The sequence below is a fragment of the Egretta garzetta genome, unplaced genomic scaffold (assembly GCF_000687185.1).
Source record: "Egretta garzetta isolate BGI_Z169 unplaced genomic scaffold, ASM68718v1 scaffold351, whole genome shotgun sequence".
Taxonomy (NCBI): Eukaryota; Metazoa; Chordata; class Aves; order Pelecaniformes; family Ardeidae; genus Egretta; species Egretta garzetta.
This window is the reverse complement of record NW_009258489.1, coordinates 207254-225411: the sequence shown is the minus strand read 5'-3', so window position 1 is coordinate 225411 and position 18158 is coordinate 207254. Positions and strand designations below refer to the sequence as shown.

At 40.9% G+C, this 18158-nt stretch overlaps 1 protein-coding gene across 1 annotated transcript in view; it reads left to right on the top strand.

The window, feature by feature from the left end:
- The window catches only part of TNFSF11 (TNF superfamily member 11), a 23686-nt gene extending 5905 nt beyond the window's left edge, over window positions 1-17781 (top strand). Inside the window, 6 exon segments of the mRNA XM_035900847.1 lie at window positions 656-780; window positions 1650-1687; window positions 2590-2823; window positions 9552-9595; window positions 9678-9778; window positions 17360-17781. Of these exon segments, the coding sequence (XP_035756740.1) occupies window positions 656-780; window positions 1650-1687; window positions 2590-2823; window positions 9552-9595; window positions 9678-9778; window positions 17360-17781 (964 nt within the window).
- Window positions 17782-18158: the final 377 nt, after the last annotated feature.

Here is an 18158-nt window from a genome sequence, read left to right as displayed (position 1 = left end):
GGGGGTGGAGCAGGGGAAGAGACATCTAGATCCTGTTGCAGACCCTAATACCCTCAGGTCTCTAACAATCCTGATGTAGGAGGTTACATGTGGAATAATGAGCCCTGTTTTGGGTCCCTCAGTACCAGAGGTGTAGCAACAAACTGGAGAGAGTCCGTCCAGCAGAAGTCCACTGTGATAGGTAGGGACTGTTGTGTATCAGAAATGGAGAACTGGATTCTTTGAACCTAAAGAAGAACAGATTAAGGTGAGGGAAGCTAATCACCATTTTTAGGTAGCTAAAGATGGAGCCAGGCTCTTCATAAACTCCCAGCAAGAAACAAGAGGCACAGTCATGGATTGCAGCAAGAAGAACTGCAGCTGGACATCAAAATCAGTGTTTTTATACAATAAAAGTGGTTAAATTGTAGAACAGTTTACCCAGAGAGGTTGAAAGTATCTATCGATGGAAATTCCACAAAACTTGTCTAGACAAGGCCTTGACCAACCTGACCTAAGTTACAAGTTGGCCCTGCTTCAAGTGGGGGACTGGACTAGAGACCTACAGGGGTACCTTCCAACTCAGGTCATTCTGTATTAACTGCCTTTTTAGCAGCTGTTGGTAAATATTTTGGGCTTCATTTTTTCCTTTCGGTTTACAGTTGATTTTTTTGAGTTCTGGGTACTAGTGGAACATGGTGGGAGAGATGCTTTTAGGGTGCAGTTTTACAGTTGTTAAAGCTAGTGCTGCCTTCCTGCTCTTTCATTCCTATGCCTGTCCCTGTATTGGCTCCGATGCTTGTCTGTTACCTGAAGTGAGTTGGTTTCAGGGTGCTAAATCTTTCAGGAAATTAGATCAGCAAAAATTCCGCACAGGTTATAGATTGGGAAGAGGAGATTGAGAACCACGAATGACATTTTGTGGTGAAGGTGAGAGGACAGAGGTGCTTGTTTAGATCAGCTTAAACAGTTAATGGTGCTGCACTGCAGTAACTGACTTCAGAAGTCATTAGTATAGTTTTTAGTGCTTAATTCACAGAGCTGTAATGGCTATACACAGATTTTCTTCTGGACTCAGCCATGTCAGTCCACCCCAGGAAGACATTACTGCCTCCAAGCCATTCTGTAACTCATCTCTACCCCTCTGCTCAGAGCCGTGGCATCTTCTGATCTTCAGGTGAACCTTTTCTGACCTGTTTCATTCCAAATCTTCAGGGATAACCGAGATAGCTAAACCAGGTCACAGGGGCTGATGTTGGTCTGAATGAATCAGGCAAACAGTCTGCTCCTAGGGACTTCAGCAGAAGGATGGTGATGGAGGAGGCAGCATTTGGTGTTGCCATCTGTGCAACAAATGTTTCTCTGCAGTGTCTGCCTGTTGGATAGCTGCCTGGCTGGTGTAGACTTAAATTCACCTTTGTAATGCTAACCTTGTGCTTTTAAGTTAACTCAGTTCTTTTTTGGGGTGAGGGAGTTGAACTTATGTTCATGTGAACAAATGATGTTACATGTTTGATTCACTCTGTTTTGTATTCTGCAAAACTTCCTTTTGATCTATTTTGTTCAGTGCTGTGTTAAAAGAAACTGAACATTGGTAGGGCAATATCCATAATGTTTTGGCATTCCCTCATCATGATTACAAATAATGTATTACTTTTTGTTACTCTCAGATAAAATTGTTCCTTCTGCTTTATGCAGAAAGATAGAAGTAAATGTTGATAACAGCTAGAGAACTTAAACAAGGTTTTGACTACACAAATCCTTCTTCAAGCCTGAAGTAAAAGTGGAATAAATACCAGTTGAGAACAATTGCTGAGAGTCTTAGGCCATCTCTGAAAGACAGTAGTTACTATCTCTTGATTGTAAAATATATGGAGCATGGGGAGGGAGGGTGAAATGGTTTAAATAATGTTTATGCAATTAAACTCTGCCAAGGCACAATCCTAATCCTTGGAATATCCTTCCAATTTATCTAACTGGTAGAATTCACAGTTTAAAAGTATATTTGATTCAATCACAAGACTGCTAAAAATATCTTGCAGGTATTCTAGATTTACCAGTCTTTGTCCCATGTGTTTTGTGGTACGGTTTTATCTTTTGGTCTTTCTGAATTTGTGCTGTCCTACTTGGTGAATGTTTCATGCAGCAATATCTCTTGGCCACAAAATAGTTTCAGTGATAACTGGCTTCTATTCTTCTGTGTTTCTCTTCTTAAAAATGATGTGCTAGATGTTGTGTGTACTTCCCCCAAGTTCCTCTACTTGGCATTTGTGTGTCATCTTGCAAACTATAGTTTTTGCAGATAGGATGGCTGTGTATGTTGCCTGCTAAAATAATTGTGATAGTGCACCGAGTGGTCAAAAAATGGAATTCAGGATTATTGATTTTACTGTGAGCGTGGGATTTAGCTTTAACTTTTGAAAATCAGATACCTAGTCTAAGCTAACGAACTAGGCAGCTCCAGAAGATAATTCATTCTCCCCTCTCTCATGCTTGTTGGTTGAAATAAACCTCCAAGTGGGGAACTTTTTCTCTCTTAATTGCTTACAATTTACATAATAAATTTAGCTAGATGCCAAACTTTTAGATGGTTGAAAATTCTCCCTGATTTAAATGCTCTTAATGTCTTTTGGACAGACACTTAAAACTGTGGTTGTGCTTATATTTTTGTTTCAGATGGACCCTACTAGAATTTCAAAAGAACACGCACACTGTGTCAGAACACTTTTTGGACATCAAGAAAATACAGATTTGCATGATACATCCTTTGAAAATCAAGAAGCGAAGTTAATGCCAGAATCATGTAGAAGCATGAAACAGGCTCTCCAAAGAGCTGTGCAGAAGGTAAGTGGTAAAAAGACTGTGTGTTCCTTCATTTTGTGCTCTTGTTGAACTTAGAACATTTTTTTTCCACTATCTATATTCAGAGGTAAGTTCTGAAAAGTATTTTCTGGTGTTCAAATAATACCTGAAGTTGTATCCAAGACTGTATTGTGTTTGCTCATGGAGATCTGATGATGGTTAACCAATTTTGTATCTGGTAATGGTCAACATTTTTTTTAAGAAAGGAAGACTTGACGTTGTCCTGAGAAAACTATGATTGCGAGTAGTTGATTGGCCATTCTGACATTTGGATGGACCTGAATGGTAGTCGTTTACCCTAGTATTTGTATAGGTTTGCCAACACTTTGGATGTTTGTAAGAAAGGACAGTTCCACATTTTTTTCAAAGCAATCTTGACTCTGTTTCTGACAAGATTTTCCCAAGTCAACGTTATCAACAAGCAAAATATTGCCTGAAAGTCAGAGGAGGTAACATTTGCTCTTGTTTCTTAGTCTTTTTGCAATGCAAAATGAGGGATAGCATCTCCTTTTTCTTTGCTCATTTTGCCCGATCTCGGTTCTGTGCAGACCATTCCCACCTGGCAGAAGAGCTACTTTGCCATAGCAGGATAACTGGACAGTCTTTGCCCAGCAGTTCAGAATGACAGCTTGTTCCCAAACACAAATAGCAAAAGTAGTCAGCTAAAGAAGGCCTAAAGAAGGCCTAACGAAGAAGCCTAGGCAAGCTGGATATATGTCACAATCACCTCTTACTTCAGTTACTGCCTTTGATCTTGCATGTTCATGGTAGTGTGTAGTGCTAGTTATGGGCTGTTTAAAAGCTGAATGTCTGCTATGGTATTTGGTTTTCCTGGCTTACCAGGCCTGTTATTACTTCTTCGCATCTGCATAAGACTGTCAGTTTTTCATAAAGGATACTACATTAGACGTGAGCTGAACTTACGTACACTTCTCAGAGGGAATTGTACTTGAGTTAATTGTGTGGTATGTTAATTCTTCTAATGCTTGCTTTTAACGGAGTACTCTGAGTGACAGATCTTTTTGTGAACAAAACTTAAAGAAACCTAGGAGTTCATGTCTTGTCCCATTTGCTAGCCACCTGCTTGAAAAGCTTAAGGGGAAAAAAAAAAAGATTCACTCTGTGGGATTAGTTCCATCTTCCAGCATTTTCTAGACTGTCTCACACTACACCTAAATCTGTGTTCTGTGTGCTGGTACTAGACTGCTCATTCATGCAGCTCCCATGACAGAGTAGGGAGTTTGTTACAGTAAGTGAATGGGAAGCCCTGTATTCTGGTCATTCGCTGCTGGTTACTCAACAAAGGCATTGGCTTTAGTTGAGGCTGCATATCCTGCCATTCTTGGATGGAGGTTAAATGCTGCAATGTCCGTGGCCAGGGTAAGTAGTGAGTAGAGATAACTTTTCGTGACTGATGACCATTAGTTTCAGAACAATAAAATTTCCCTTGCCAAAGTAACCAGACTCTGAATTTCCTTTGAATGCAACAGAATGTGTTAAGCAGCTGGGTCAGTGTTCTGGATGCTTTGTCATCATATATTGATGGCACAGAAAAATAGGAAAATGCTTGCTGGGGTACATTTGCATCTTTGCAGGGTATCAGAGAAGTGAAAGAAACAGTATTAAGGCAAAATTATACTTTGTCATGTTCTGTAAGCTCTGCCTTTCATTGGCTCTGCTACAATGAAGGGCACAGATGCAGCTGAATCTTACTTCCAGTTGTGCTAGACCTTTATGTGTGGGAATGCAGATAATGTGGCTTGAAAGAGGTTTCCTGTCATCTGTGCTTTCTTCACTTTCCTGGAGGACAATCTATCCTGTGTGTGTTTTAAGAACCAGTATCCTTATTTGAACTGGCAACATGTTAAGTGACTGAAATGGAACCCTTTAAAATATTGTTTAAGTTTTGTGATTTTTTCAATATTTTGTCTTTTGCAATTCAAGCTGTTCAGGAAATGAAAATAGACAACTTGCTTTTGCTCAGGTTTATGGTCTGGTTGCAGCTTTTAATCTTACTGCACTGGTTCACATCTGTTTTCTTTGCACACCTGTAGACCTAGTGCTTAAATCTAAAGCAGGGATTGATGTTGAAAATGAAAGTGGTCTTATGAAAACCAGTGTAGTAGGGCTGAGAGGTCAGGTCTAGAAACATTTGTCTCCTTAAAAAATTATAATAATTAAAGATTTTCTTTTAGTCAAAATCTAATGGTGAATTCCTTAACATATTCCAGGATAAAAATACTGCTTAGGGAGCAGCTTACTCAGTAGAAAGCACATTTTTGATATTGCATATAATCTTTCAAGCAGACAAGTAATATACTTTCCTAGCCTGCCTTAATTTTTTTTGCATGTAACCCTAAAAACCTTTTGGCAGTCCAGATGCACTAACCACAGTTCTTATGAAGTCTGTTATGAGCCTGAAGTAGGAAGGACTACAAACATATCTTGAGTCAATTCATAAGTAACTTTTCTTGGCAATGCTCCCAGCTTCTAGCAGCTTGGGGAGTTCAGGCATAAACTAGTCTCCCACATGGCAACAGAGTACTTTGCTAGACCTCCAGGGCAGCACTTATAAAGAGATCTATATACTCAGCAGACTTTTAAAGTGCGTGTAGTTATGGACAAAGTCAAGGTTTCACAAGTGATTTCTGTAAGTTGTTAAAATTTTAGTTTCCATCCTACAACCTTATGTGCCTTTTTTTTTTTTTCTGCAGGCAGTAGACTACTCATTTGGGTAGAGGTTGTAGTGCTGATCTCTAAACTATCTTCTGATGAATATTGATTCATGTACTTTCTATTTCACTTCATTCCTGATTAGCATGCTTTAAACTGCTGAATTTCTGGCAAGATAATCAGATACTTCTTCCTGGTATTGGCTGGACTTGAAGCACTCGGGTAGTAGAAGAAACAACTGCAGAAGGGAGTTTTAATATCACAGCTGAAGCAGTAACGTGAATGTCCAGAGGGGTTCTCTTCTGATTGGTCTCAAAAAGCAACTTTTAGCTGCTCAGAATAGATACCGAGGTAGTGTAAAAGCTGAAGGAGAGGAAAAAAAGTTCACCAATGTCACATGTTCAAATGTAGCCTTGTCTCTGCATCCTCAACATTGGACAAAACTTGAAGGGCAAGAGTTGGTTTTGTTTTGAAGATGCTAAGGGTTAAAACCTGGAGCCTGCTGTGGATGAGGAAATAGCAGTTCCCAACTTTCCAGGCACTTAAAGCACGATTTTAGCTTTTAAAATGTGAAAGTTTTGCAGCTTCCAAATGGCCTCTTAATTTTTTGGATGAAGGAAGACACATTTTTCATTTGTGACTGGCTGCTTGTCTGTTGTTTAAACAGTGACTGTGTGAAGGAGGTTGGAATGTGGGAAGCAGGCCAGCAGAGTTGACTTGGTGGGCAGTAAGCAAATGACGCAAAGGTGTACAAGTGCAGCTTAGCGCAAGAATAACGGAGTGGTGTGATTTTTTTTCTGTGTGATTTTTTTGTGTACGTTTTTTCTAAAAATAACTAAACAGCTTGGTGGCACACATGGTTCTGTGGGTGGCGGTCTTAAGAGAAGTCACTGGTAATATTTTGTCAGCAGTTTTCATGCCATTATAGCAGTGTCTTAGTGACAGGTTCTGTTGAGCTGTTTCTGCTTTCTTAATGGTAGTATACATTGTGATAAGGTATGAGATGCTTAAAGACATTCAGGTGCTAAAGAATACAGTTGATACTTTAAAGATTTGGAAAATCCTGGCTCTTCATTCTTTGTAGCAAGGATACCAGGGGATTTTTGTAATACCACTAAGAGGCCATCTTTAGAAATCTGGATATCTTCAGACATCCACTGAAAAATGTGGTCCTTGAGTCCTGCAGAGTCAGAAGCAAGTACATGCTAAAATGCTTTTCTAAGGTAGGTTGTGTATCAGCACCTTGGAACTGTAGAAACATGAAGTAAAAAAATCAAGTGTTGACCTTCTTAGTCTTCAAGAGGAAACCCACAGCTCCATCTCTGTTATCTAGAGACTAATTCATGTATTTCAGCTTTCTTTTGGAAGTCTGGGCAACAGAACAGAAAGGGATATCAAAATTTTGTGGGACTGGTTGGAATCAAGTATAGAACTTCACACTAGCCCAGTGTTTGGAAACAGCTGATGGAGGATTTCTGTTTTCTGGCCCCAGGCTAGCCACTTCTAATCCAGTGACAATCACACAGAGAGTCAATGAACATGAGCCAGTCCCCAGCTCTTCTCAGTGCATTAGTGTTGGGTTCATGCTTATCATCTCCCTTTTGATGTAATGACACTTGCATTCCTAATTGCATACTAGCTTAGCTTCAAGAGGAGTATAGGAGAGTGTTCCTGTCAGGGAGAGATGCTCCTAGGAAACAGGAAAGTAGGCTCAAGACCATCAGGACAAGGAGAGTTGTGGACCCAAGTCTTCCTGGGTGGCTGTTCTGCTTACCAAGTAGTGATGTTGCAGATGAACAGCACCACCAACAGTTAGAAAGCAAGCAGTTCAGACTGCATTTTGTGTAGACCACAGCTTTTCCGCATGGAAGATGAGCTGAGTCAGTCTGCTAGATCTCAGGTGGTGAGGTACCCAGCTGCTCAAGCTAGAGCATCTTTGGGAATGTGCAGAAGCAGAATTCTCTACTCCTAAGAGAAAGGTAGGTTAAGAGGAGGATAGCAACTGGCCAGTTCAGGGACTTCAAGGGCTGTGCAGTTACCAACCATGGGGTTTTTTTTTTAGTACCAGTTTAGATAATAGGAGATTAAAATGTACGTCGCTCTTTTTGGATCTGCCCAGTAGGCTCTCCAGGTAAGGACGTTATCACATCCTCAAGAAGGAAAGGATGTGAAAGCAGACTCCACATCTGAGAAATTTCCATTAAGAAAGCAAGAAAACAAAGGAGTCTCCCCTCTCTAGGGAAAGGGTTGGGAACAGGTGCGGTACAGTAATGTCTGAGAGTGTGGTCCATCTCCCAGTCTCTTGTACCTTAAGTTCTATTCTCTTCAGAGGCTTTTGCTACTTTTTGTAGTATCTAGTACTTGCAGGTTTTTTAGTTGTCTTCCTCCTTCTGCTGAAGTTAAAGACCTCAAGTGGTACTAGAGGCTGCTGCTGGTGTGCAGCTCCTAGAACTGAGCTTCATTTTCATGCTCCTAGAACTGACATTGAAGTAGGAAGATCAGAGAGGGGAAGTGAATGTAAATGGGGGAGGTGGACATGAGTTTTGCATCTTTTGAAGTTGCGATTCTTCTGCTTTTATTCTTGTCTCTACAGCAGAACGCATCTCAGTGATTCTTATCTACAAAATCAGCATATCTCTGCTGAAGTATTATGCTTTGATAGTCATACTACAACTTCCATACTGCTGTGGCTTTTCATTTTGGTTTAACATTTAAACACCTACTGAAAGGGGAAAGTGAGAGTAATAAATGCACCAGCTAAGGCATTAACAGATTTCACTGTGGCTGCAAAATTACATAAAAGCAGGACTTTAGGTGTTTTCAAAGCAAGATTTCAAATTCTAAAACACCGCATTGCTGATCTGGCCAGATCTGAGGCGTATTGCATATGCATGGTATTGAATCAGACAAACAGCAATATATGTGACATAAAGACAAAACAAAGGACTGCTCTTAGGTTTTAAAGATGAGAAATGGTTTGCTATCTTCAGCAAAGTGTTTCCTTTTACTAAACATCATCTTGATGGCTCTGTGGTATGAGGTATGCTGAATAGCAAGTAAAATATTACCCCTGCTTTTTAGAAGACAGAGATGAAGAGAGTCGTGGAGGAAGAGGGGACAGAACTGAGGATTGAACCTAATATTACCAAGACTCAGTCCAGGCTTGTAACAAGAACAGGCTGCTTAGATTTTTGAAAACTGCTGTTTGTATGTTTCCTCAAGAGGAAAGCAGGTGTGGATTATTAAAAGCAAGGCTTTTTGTGGTGCCTGTTGTCTGTTACTTGTGCTGTTCTTGGTTTTGGGTAACATGGGTTTCATTTGTGTCAAAATTCATCTGCAGCTTTGAAGAATGCATACTTCCTAACTCTGGCACCCAGTCCATTTGGCCCAGTACAGATGTGGAAGATGCTTAATCCTTCAGTTCTTGCATACCTTGTTAGAAGTGAACCTTGATTATGAATCCTTGTAGTTTTGCAACCTTCCCTGTTAGTGGTCAAGTGTGAGGGGTGGAGGTTTCCATTTACCTCATCACAAGTAAAATTCAGAGCTTAGCTTTCTTCAGTTGTTAGTGTGGTTACACACTAGTCCCTATGTAGAACTACCTCTTCTGTTACCTTTTGACCCCAAGTAATTCAATCAGTTCATAAAGTCCATTGTTTTATGTGATGCATTCTTAGCAGTCATTGTTCCATTATACTTAGAGAAATATTCCAAGTGCAATAAGTAGGAAGGGTTGTAAATGTCCTGTCACCACTACTTCAGTAAACAGTGCAGTGATCATACACACCAGCATTCCTATCCACCTTTAGCAGATGTATTGGACAGAGAAAGTGATTTAATTGTGGCAGCTAAACTGTGTGTTCATATTATACATCATGTATATATGAGAAAATGTATCCCAGGCATCTGAATATACTGCAGGTAGAACAACCCCCACATATACATACACACAGAGTGTTGTAATTGTGCAAACTACCTGCAATATGCAATATTACAAAACCAAACAACATCAAAGCAATGGCTTTTTCTCATTTTAGGAAGTCCAGCGTGTCATGGGAAGAGCACCACCAAGACCAGAAAAACATAGGTGCTGGTTTATGAATAAAAAATATTGTAGTTCTACTAAACTTGACCTTCTGAGGTAATGCAATTCTTTTATCCCTAGCTGCAATGGAGGCATTAGGAATGGATCTGTACAAGAGAAACAAACCCGAGAAGCTGCCTTTTGCCCATCTCATTATTGATGATAAGAATATTCCATCTGGTAAGTTCAGTTTTAAGTGAATACTTCTGATGCTACTATAAATGTATTAAACAGTGAAGTATATGAAAGTAGTTCAGCTATACCAGCAACAGATTGGGATTTCAGAAATGGCTTTTGATAATGAGAATAAATTGGTTGCATTAAAGGATTTCAGAGGCAGTAGGGGTAATGTTAATAGGAGGATAGCTCCCTTTTGCTGCCTCAGGTATCTTACATCAGTCCGTTATGTGCTGAATGGCCTCCATTTCAAATGACCAGTTTTCATGAGGGGCTTGGTCTGCCTCCTTATGCTGCCTTCAGGTGAGGAATGGAGATAGCATTGAATGCTCCCTTCTGAAGTTTCTTATTTTCTTTGGCTAGTAGGGCCCATCTGGAGTTCTTCACTCACACCGGACATCAGCTATAGGTATACATACACACAGACATATGCATACATACACACATATATACAAGGATATACCAAGGACAGAATCCTGATCTTGCAGGCTGGAAGATATTACCCTTCCATTGAGTCTGTTTTCTTTTGTCTTGTTGTCAGATGAAGAAATGTGTTGTTTTCTGTTTTGAAATTCAATAATGTCTTATGTCCACCTGTTCAACCCTTCACAGCAATGCTCCTTTTGTGTGCTGAAGTGTAATTGTGTCTGTACTGGATGACACAGCATTTGTCTTCAGGGTGGATCTGGAAGCTGAGAATCTTGTATGAACTCGCTACACACACACACGTTGGGTGCCCATCAGTGTAAGAACTTGCCATAAAAGAAGCATGTCTTTCATTTTGAGGTGTTGAAAACCTAGAACTGCAGTCCCAATGTCATTATTAAACTTGCATCCTAGTTTCCTACCCTCTGTGGGTACACTGCTCTCTCGTAGCATAGGGTTGAATTTACAGCAAGTGTTTCCTTCTGCTAATGGCGTGTTGGAAAGGTTTTGTCGTAAGATATTTATTATTATGTTGCAGGGCTGGTATAGACTTTTTTGCATCAAGCCTCCCAGGGCCTTCCTGATGTTCAGACATGCCAAAGCTTCACAAGGGTCTGCCTGCATCCATCTAGTCCAGTAGCAGGAAAATCAAAGATCATAGCATTGTACTCTGAGCAACAGGGTTTCTGGTCAGTATGTTGACTTTGGGTGCAGTGTGTTTCTGAGCTACTGAGTAGGAGGAAAAAAAAAGTTCCTGTGGATTTTATCTGCCCCTATGGTAAGAGGATGGCATTTATTTTATCTTGCCAGAGCTCATACCCTCTACCCACAGGTATCTTTGGATGGCTTTGGGAATGTCCTTGCTGGTACAATATGAGGGAACAAGACATGAGTCTGCCTTGGAACACTCTCCAGAGGAAAAGATTCATTCCTACAATTTTAAGATATCTTAGTACTGTTTCCTTTCTTGCCCTGGGGCACTGTCAGTTGAGATTTTTCTCTCTGTATTCTCAATACAACAGTCGTTGGTGCGGTAGAAGTAAACCAGAGTTTATTCTGAAGCTATCAGACAGGCTCTCAAGATAGGAGGGGGCATTGATCACCACTTCTTCCTCTGAAGATATATACATTCTGTAGTGCTGAACTCCTTGTTAACTAAGCTATGTGCATTGCTTTTCTGTTTTATATAAGCAAACCAAAGGGGAGTGCTGTGTTGAGGCTTGAAATCTGAGATTTTAGCAGCCTGCATAGAAATACCTTCCTCTTGCTCTATTTAAAGACAAAGTGCTTCTGTACACAAGGAGTTAGCTCCTTGCCTGGAGGGATAGGATTCTTTCTCCCTTCAAGTGCCTTGGCATTGCCAAGATCCAGAGCTTTATAAGCAGAGAGCTTAAGCAGCTTGTCAGATGGCAGTCAGAACTTCTACAAGCTTTCTTATTAGCTCAAATGCCTCCTGACAAGCTTCTGTTTCAGTCAGATTTTGGCTTTTGACATAGGTCAGTAGTAGAAAATGCAGTATCAGTAAACTTGTCTTAGCATTTTGTCTTTGGAAGGATTCAATTAATTTGCTAATCATAGAGACAGATCACGTCTATCTACAGAAGTGGAGTGTGTCAGTGTCACACTTTGTGAAATCCACCTTTTCCTCTGGGAAATTTATTTGCTGTCTACCTGGATGTTGCTGTAAACTGTATTATTATCAGCTGATAATTTTTACTGTTGTGCATTACTTCTAGGGAGTGATGTACCACATCTATAGGTAGTGAAAAGGGAGGTATTGCTCTTGCTTGCTGTCTTCCCTTTTTTTTTTTTAATAGCACAGGCTGCAGGAACTTTCAGAAATACAGTGCCTATGACAACATGCTGCTTTGTTTCCCCTTGGAACAGATCAACCCCTTACCAATGTGATGCATTGGACATGCTCCCTCCTGATCTGGCACATATGGTTTCTGCCTCTTTTGGAGGAGCATTGCCAGGATGTTAATCATGAGCACAGCTTCTGCGGTCCTTGTGGGCATTGCAGCAGTGCGGGGCTCCATCCTTATGGATAGCTGGAACCCAGCATGTCCTGGTTGTGAGGCACTTTAGTATCATGCTCACTGGTATGAGGCAGTACCCACTTGGCTGGGTAGCATAGAGGTTAATGATGGGCATAAAGGATGAAGAATTTGCCTGAGGGTCACCGGCAGATTTTCTCTCCCATCCTGTTTCCTCTGACTGCAAATGGCAATTTGTTTTCTTCCCCTGATTCCTTAACCTATATGTCTGAAATCCTTCTAAATTGTTTTATGCCATCTGTGAGTCTGGACAGAGCTGTTCTTAGTATTTTAAGGTTCTCTACTGTCATCACTCTGACCCAAAATAAACAATGTGCGGGGACGGGGGGGAGAAAAAGTCTTCATCACTGTCAAACAGGATTTTATTTCAAGTAGTTTGCTACTGAACCCCCTTCATGGAGGGGCACTGAGCAGTGTCTGTGAGGGAGCATTTTCCTTTTACCTGGTTCACAATAATATCAAACCCCCAGTGGACTTTTGCAGCTGTGGGAAGTAAGAGGAAGGGGGAAAATAAACCTTCCCAGGTCTTGATGTCCCCACCCATCATTTGGCTGCAGAAGCCGTAGTGGTTTGGCTTGCTCTGTCTATTTTTTAGGTTTCCTGCCTTAGGTCAAAGCTGGATGCTTGCTGGTTGCTTTTTACCAGAGCTCACTATAAATGCTACCTAGGTTTTAAATGAAAACAGTGAATTCTGGTTTATAAATTGATTACAGAAATTAGTTACAGTTTAAAGGAGAAAATTACAAACAGAAATAAATGTAAATGCTAAATATATCATTTGGGATGTGAATTTATACCTTTAGCTGTATAAGGAAACGCTGTAGTATTCTGAGCTATTTGCAGCTACGGGTTCAGCTTAGCTACCCTTTGCCTCCAAAACAGTTTTTCAGTGCAAACAGTTCTTTGGTCCTTCCCTCAGGCTTTATTTATGCTTGAAAGCTACTAGGATACAAACAAATTATCAATACAGGGCTACTTTCTCCTCTGTTCCACTCCCATCATCTTCCTTTTTACTAATTAATTTACTGAAACTAATTTTTATTAGTCTTAGTTTGTGCTCACAAATATCCAAGACATTGTTTTGATTTGTCTTCAGTTACCGGAAAAACTGAGTGTTATCTTGACTTTTTTTTAATGCTTTTTACAATGTCTGGAAGGTTATCTTACTCATTATCTCTCTGACCTCTTCCTTCTCTGTCAACATGACTTACCTTGTGCTATTTTTTCATGGCTCCGTAGTAAATTTTATCACAGAAGATACTGTATTGCAGCATTTCTAACTGTCTCATGGCTTGCGTTATGTTCCAGAGTTTCTGATACATGGACAGCTGATTTGGCACTTGTATGCTCCAGTTTTCTCCTCTGTCTGTGTTTTGGAATACTGATTGTTTTGATGTATTACCACCAGAAGTGCTGAGAGCCTGCTCACTCCTTCCATTAAAGGTTGCATGGCATAACTCCTACCCAAGCATCTTTGTGCTGCTGGCTGTGGCATGTCACTTCTGAAACTCTGAGTTGTGGCAAAATGCCCATCTGCCTCAGTCAATACAATCATAGGTTAGGTTGGAAGGGACTTCCAGAAGTTATCTAGGCTAATCCCCTGCTCAAAACAGGGTCATCTTCCATCATCTCTTGGCCTGTCCTTCCACCTCATCATGGATGAATGATGCATATTCCCCTCAGCACCAAAACAGTGTGAACAAACTTCACCCACAGCTCCTCTCAGCATCTTGATTACAAGCAACTGTGGCACCTATTTTCTCTCTTCCCCCTTCTTCAGCAGAGAATCATGCATTCCCACTAAGGATTTCTTCAAAATTGCTACTTCATTAAGACTGGCAACTAAAAAGTTCACTTACCAGGTAAATGAAATCTGCCTAGCAACTACCCAGTGTGCCACCAGTCAGTCACATCATGCCAAGCATGCCTTCCTGTTCTGTCATGTATACATTCCTAGCCCATATCTCTGATGTGCCTCTCTGTCATTCCAAGCAGTGATTTCTTGCCGTCTTGAAGGTAGCCCATCCTCCTTCAGGCAGTATTTCTGTCAGACTTAACACAGAGCACAAGAAGTTCTACAACTTCCTCAGCTATCCCCAGCGCTTCAGAGGTGTACTCTGGTACTCCTGTCTCAGCATCTCTTGCAGGTGAATAATTCCAGGCTAAGAGACTTAAAATCTTAGTGGTGCTTCCAATTAATTGATGGTTTTTAGAAGTTGTTTTGTGAGGCACTGCACAGAAGGTGGTTTCTCTGTATGATTTTGTGTAATTTCGAGCTGGCTGTACTGGAGCCATAGGGGAGCAACTATTTATGATCTGCCTTTGACAGCCTGTGCTTTGCTCAAGTCTTTGTGGAAGAATGCCAGAAGCTTTTTGTTCTGGGCTACTGTTAAAGTATTCCTCTCACATGCAGAAGTTGCTTGCCCTTGGCACTTAGGGAAAACTCAGTAGCTCTCAAATTCCCCTGTCCTTACTTTCCCACACCTCTTTCTGCACAAACAAATCCAGGAGGCATCTTATTTAACTAATCAAATATACCTGGAGCTTTTCCCCAGCATGCTTGTGAGCAACGGTGGTTCTGGGGCATGCCTTGATACATGCTTGGAAGAGAGGGTGCTGGGCCCTGCCATAGGCTGTGGAAGTTTTGGTGGGAGTAGATTGTTTTGGTTTGATTTGGGGACAGTAAGGTACTGAATATTCCAAGCAGGCATTTAGATGCACTGAGAGCCTGAGCTGTAAGGTCTTCTGGTGCTGTGTGGACCCGCTGCTGTGGGTGCTTCAGAGGGAGTGAATGGAGTTAGTCTTGTGTGCTGAAAATTGCTAGTGGTTATTAGGAGGACAAGTTGGCCAACTCTAATCTGTTGTGTTATGCCCCATGTATTACCCTGAATAAATGGAGGAGTGTTGGTGGCTTGTGCATGTCAGGAAGGGTCAGGGCCTGTGTGGCTTTCTCAGGACAGTGCTGTTTCCTCTGTGGGCATGCCCGTGTGCCTTGGCTGGCTCTTCTCCCACTGTTGCCTGTTTCTCTGTTTTTGCAGACAGAGGCTGTGAGATGAGAGATGGGTGCTATAAGGGGATGGTGGTAAAGCTGGAGAGGTGGAAGGGACTGGGGGATGTGTGCTGCAGGGCATGTTCCTCAACAGAAAATACCATGATAAACCTGTACATAATACACATGCTGTAGTAGCAATGCTAACTAGGCTGACGTTGTAGGCTGCTTCTTAACACTGTGCCACCAAAACCAAACTGAAGTGTCAAACGTGACCAGGTTTGGAAGGAAGACTCAAATGCTCTCTCTCAGGGCCTATCTGACCTTCTGCCAGGCCATCTCTTAGCACAGCCTCAATAGTAGAATTGTAGAACATCTTGAGTTGGAAAGGACCCAAAAGGATCATTGAGTCCAACTCCCTGCTCCTCACAGGACTACCTAAAAGTAAACCATATGACTAAGAGCATTGTCCAGATGCTCCTTGAACTCTGATGGGAGTCAGCTCCCTGGGGAGCCTGTTCCAGTGACCAACCACCCTCTCAGTGAAGAGCATTTTCCTAATGTCCAAGGAACCTTTTCCTACTGTCCAGGATCTACATGAAACATCATCTGAGATGTGACCAGCTTGAAACCTCCAAGAATTGATACAATGTGGATACTTGATGATAGCATCCAGGAGGTGCCTTTTGGGCCAGAGTTCCTGGGGGACAGCTGTACCTGTATATGTGAAGTTAGCTTTCAGTGACAGTGCTGAGCTGAAAAACAAATCAAAACATCTCCAGTCTCTCAGCTCCTTTTCGTTCTCTTCACAGAGCATTCAGTCACCTTAAGAGATAAGGGACAGCTTCCTGTTTACCAGGCCACCATCATGCAGGCAGAGCTGAAAAGGCTTACGTGTACCTCTTACAAGGAATTCAATAAAGCTTGTTTACATATGTTAAATTCTATTAATCTGTCCTTTTTGGTAGTCAGACTTGGTAACTGTTATATGTATATTTTGATTCCCGCATGTGTGATGTCCTACGGAGAGACAGAGAGTATTATCATAATTTTCTTTCCTAACTTGTGGATCTCCAGCTTAAGACAGCTTGAAGGGGACTGTTATCCTCCAAGCATGGAATATCAGTTCATTGTTTCTAGTTTGAAACTTAAGATACTTTAAAATAAATAAAAATAAGAAAAGGGAAAAAAAGAGCAACGCATCCAGAATCCCATCTGTTTTCCCTAAAGCTTTTTTTCTAAGACTTTCCACTGGATATTAGACAAAGGATCTGAGTTTACCTTCGGAATAGCTATAATTGCCCAGCTATAAGTATTTGTATAATTTTCAAAGAATTAGGATTGTACTGTGGGCCACTGTCCTAGATGTCTAGGGTATGACTAAACTAGATGGTGGAGCCTTATTCTGGTACAGGCAAGCACTGGGTTAACTATCAACACTGTTTATGCATAAAAAGGTTTGTTATGTCATAAATACTTGAAGTGTTTCCAAAAGCCTCGGCAACTTATGGTGTAGTATTAAAGATGCACAACTGTACTGATTTTTTTCCCCCTTTTCTTTGATGTTATCAAGTAAAAATATGTTTACCTTTGTATCACTACTGCCACAAGAACATGAAATATGGGAAGGTTTCAGAAGCTTCCTCTCTGGGGAATTATCAGTTTAACTTGTTTTCAGATTTTGCGTAATTATTCCTTGCAAACACTTACAGGTTAAAGACTGATAACAAGATTTGCTGTTTTTTCATCAGTGACTTTTCAAATTCCTCTCAAGTATTTGTTACTTGAAAAGAGTTTTACGTGGAACGCAATTTCCATACAATGCTTGTTGCACAATTGCTTAGCGTAATCAAACTATTGGCCAAGTAAATGTTTCGTACCATGGTCCAGCAGCTGTTCTGTGGAAAGGCAGACAATAAATAGCGAGCCAAACTTGGCAGTATGTGATGAACAAAAGGAAATTTCTTACTAATTTTTACCATAATTGTCTAATACTCACTTTAGCCTATATAACTCTAGTTGCTATTGATTCTTAAAACCTGGGGATTGGTTTCTAAATGTTGAGTTTTGTTAAATGTTTGTAAATAATTTTTTTTTCTCCCCTCTCTTCAGGAACTCGCAAAGTGAACCTCACATCCTGGCATCATGACAAAGGCCAGGCAAACTTATCAAATATGACATTCAATGATGGAAAGCTAATTGTTATTCAAGATGGATTTTACTACCTTTATGCCAACATTTGTTTTAGACATCATGAAACTTCAGGGAACCTGACTAAAAGAGGCCTTCAGCTGATGGTGTATATGACCAAGACAAACCTTAAAATAAGGCGCTCTGATGTGTTGATGAAGGGAGGAAGCACCAAATACTGGTCAGGGAATTCAGAATTTCATTTTTATTCTGTCAATGTAGGAGGGTTTTTTAAGTTAAAATCTGGTGAAATGATAAGTATCCAGGTATCAAACCCATTGCTACTGGATTCATCACAAGAAGCAACTTACTTTGGGGCGTTTAAAGTACGGGATTTAGACTGAATCTTTCTTTAGCGTGCTGAAAATTGTTTGGGGGTTTAGTGGTCCAGAAACAACTTGAAGACAGAACTGAAAATGTTTTGCAACCCAATTGCATCTGTATAAGCCATATATCTAAAGACACGTTTTTGCCCTGTGCTGACTCCAGTGGGAGTCCCATGAATGCGCAGAAGGGCAAAATGACATAGTTCTCGTGATTCAGTCTTATAGCAGTTTTACTTTGTATGTCTCCACTGGCTCCAGTACAGCCAGTAGGACTTTTACATTGGTGTAGTTGAAACCAGAGCAATTAATGTTATTGAACTTCTGTTTCCAAGTTCTGCCCTGAATTTTTAACCCCTGCTACTCTCACTAGTTTTGGCGCAAACACAGGGCGGGAC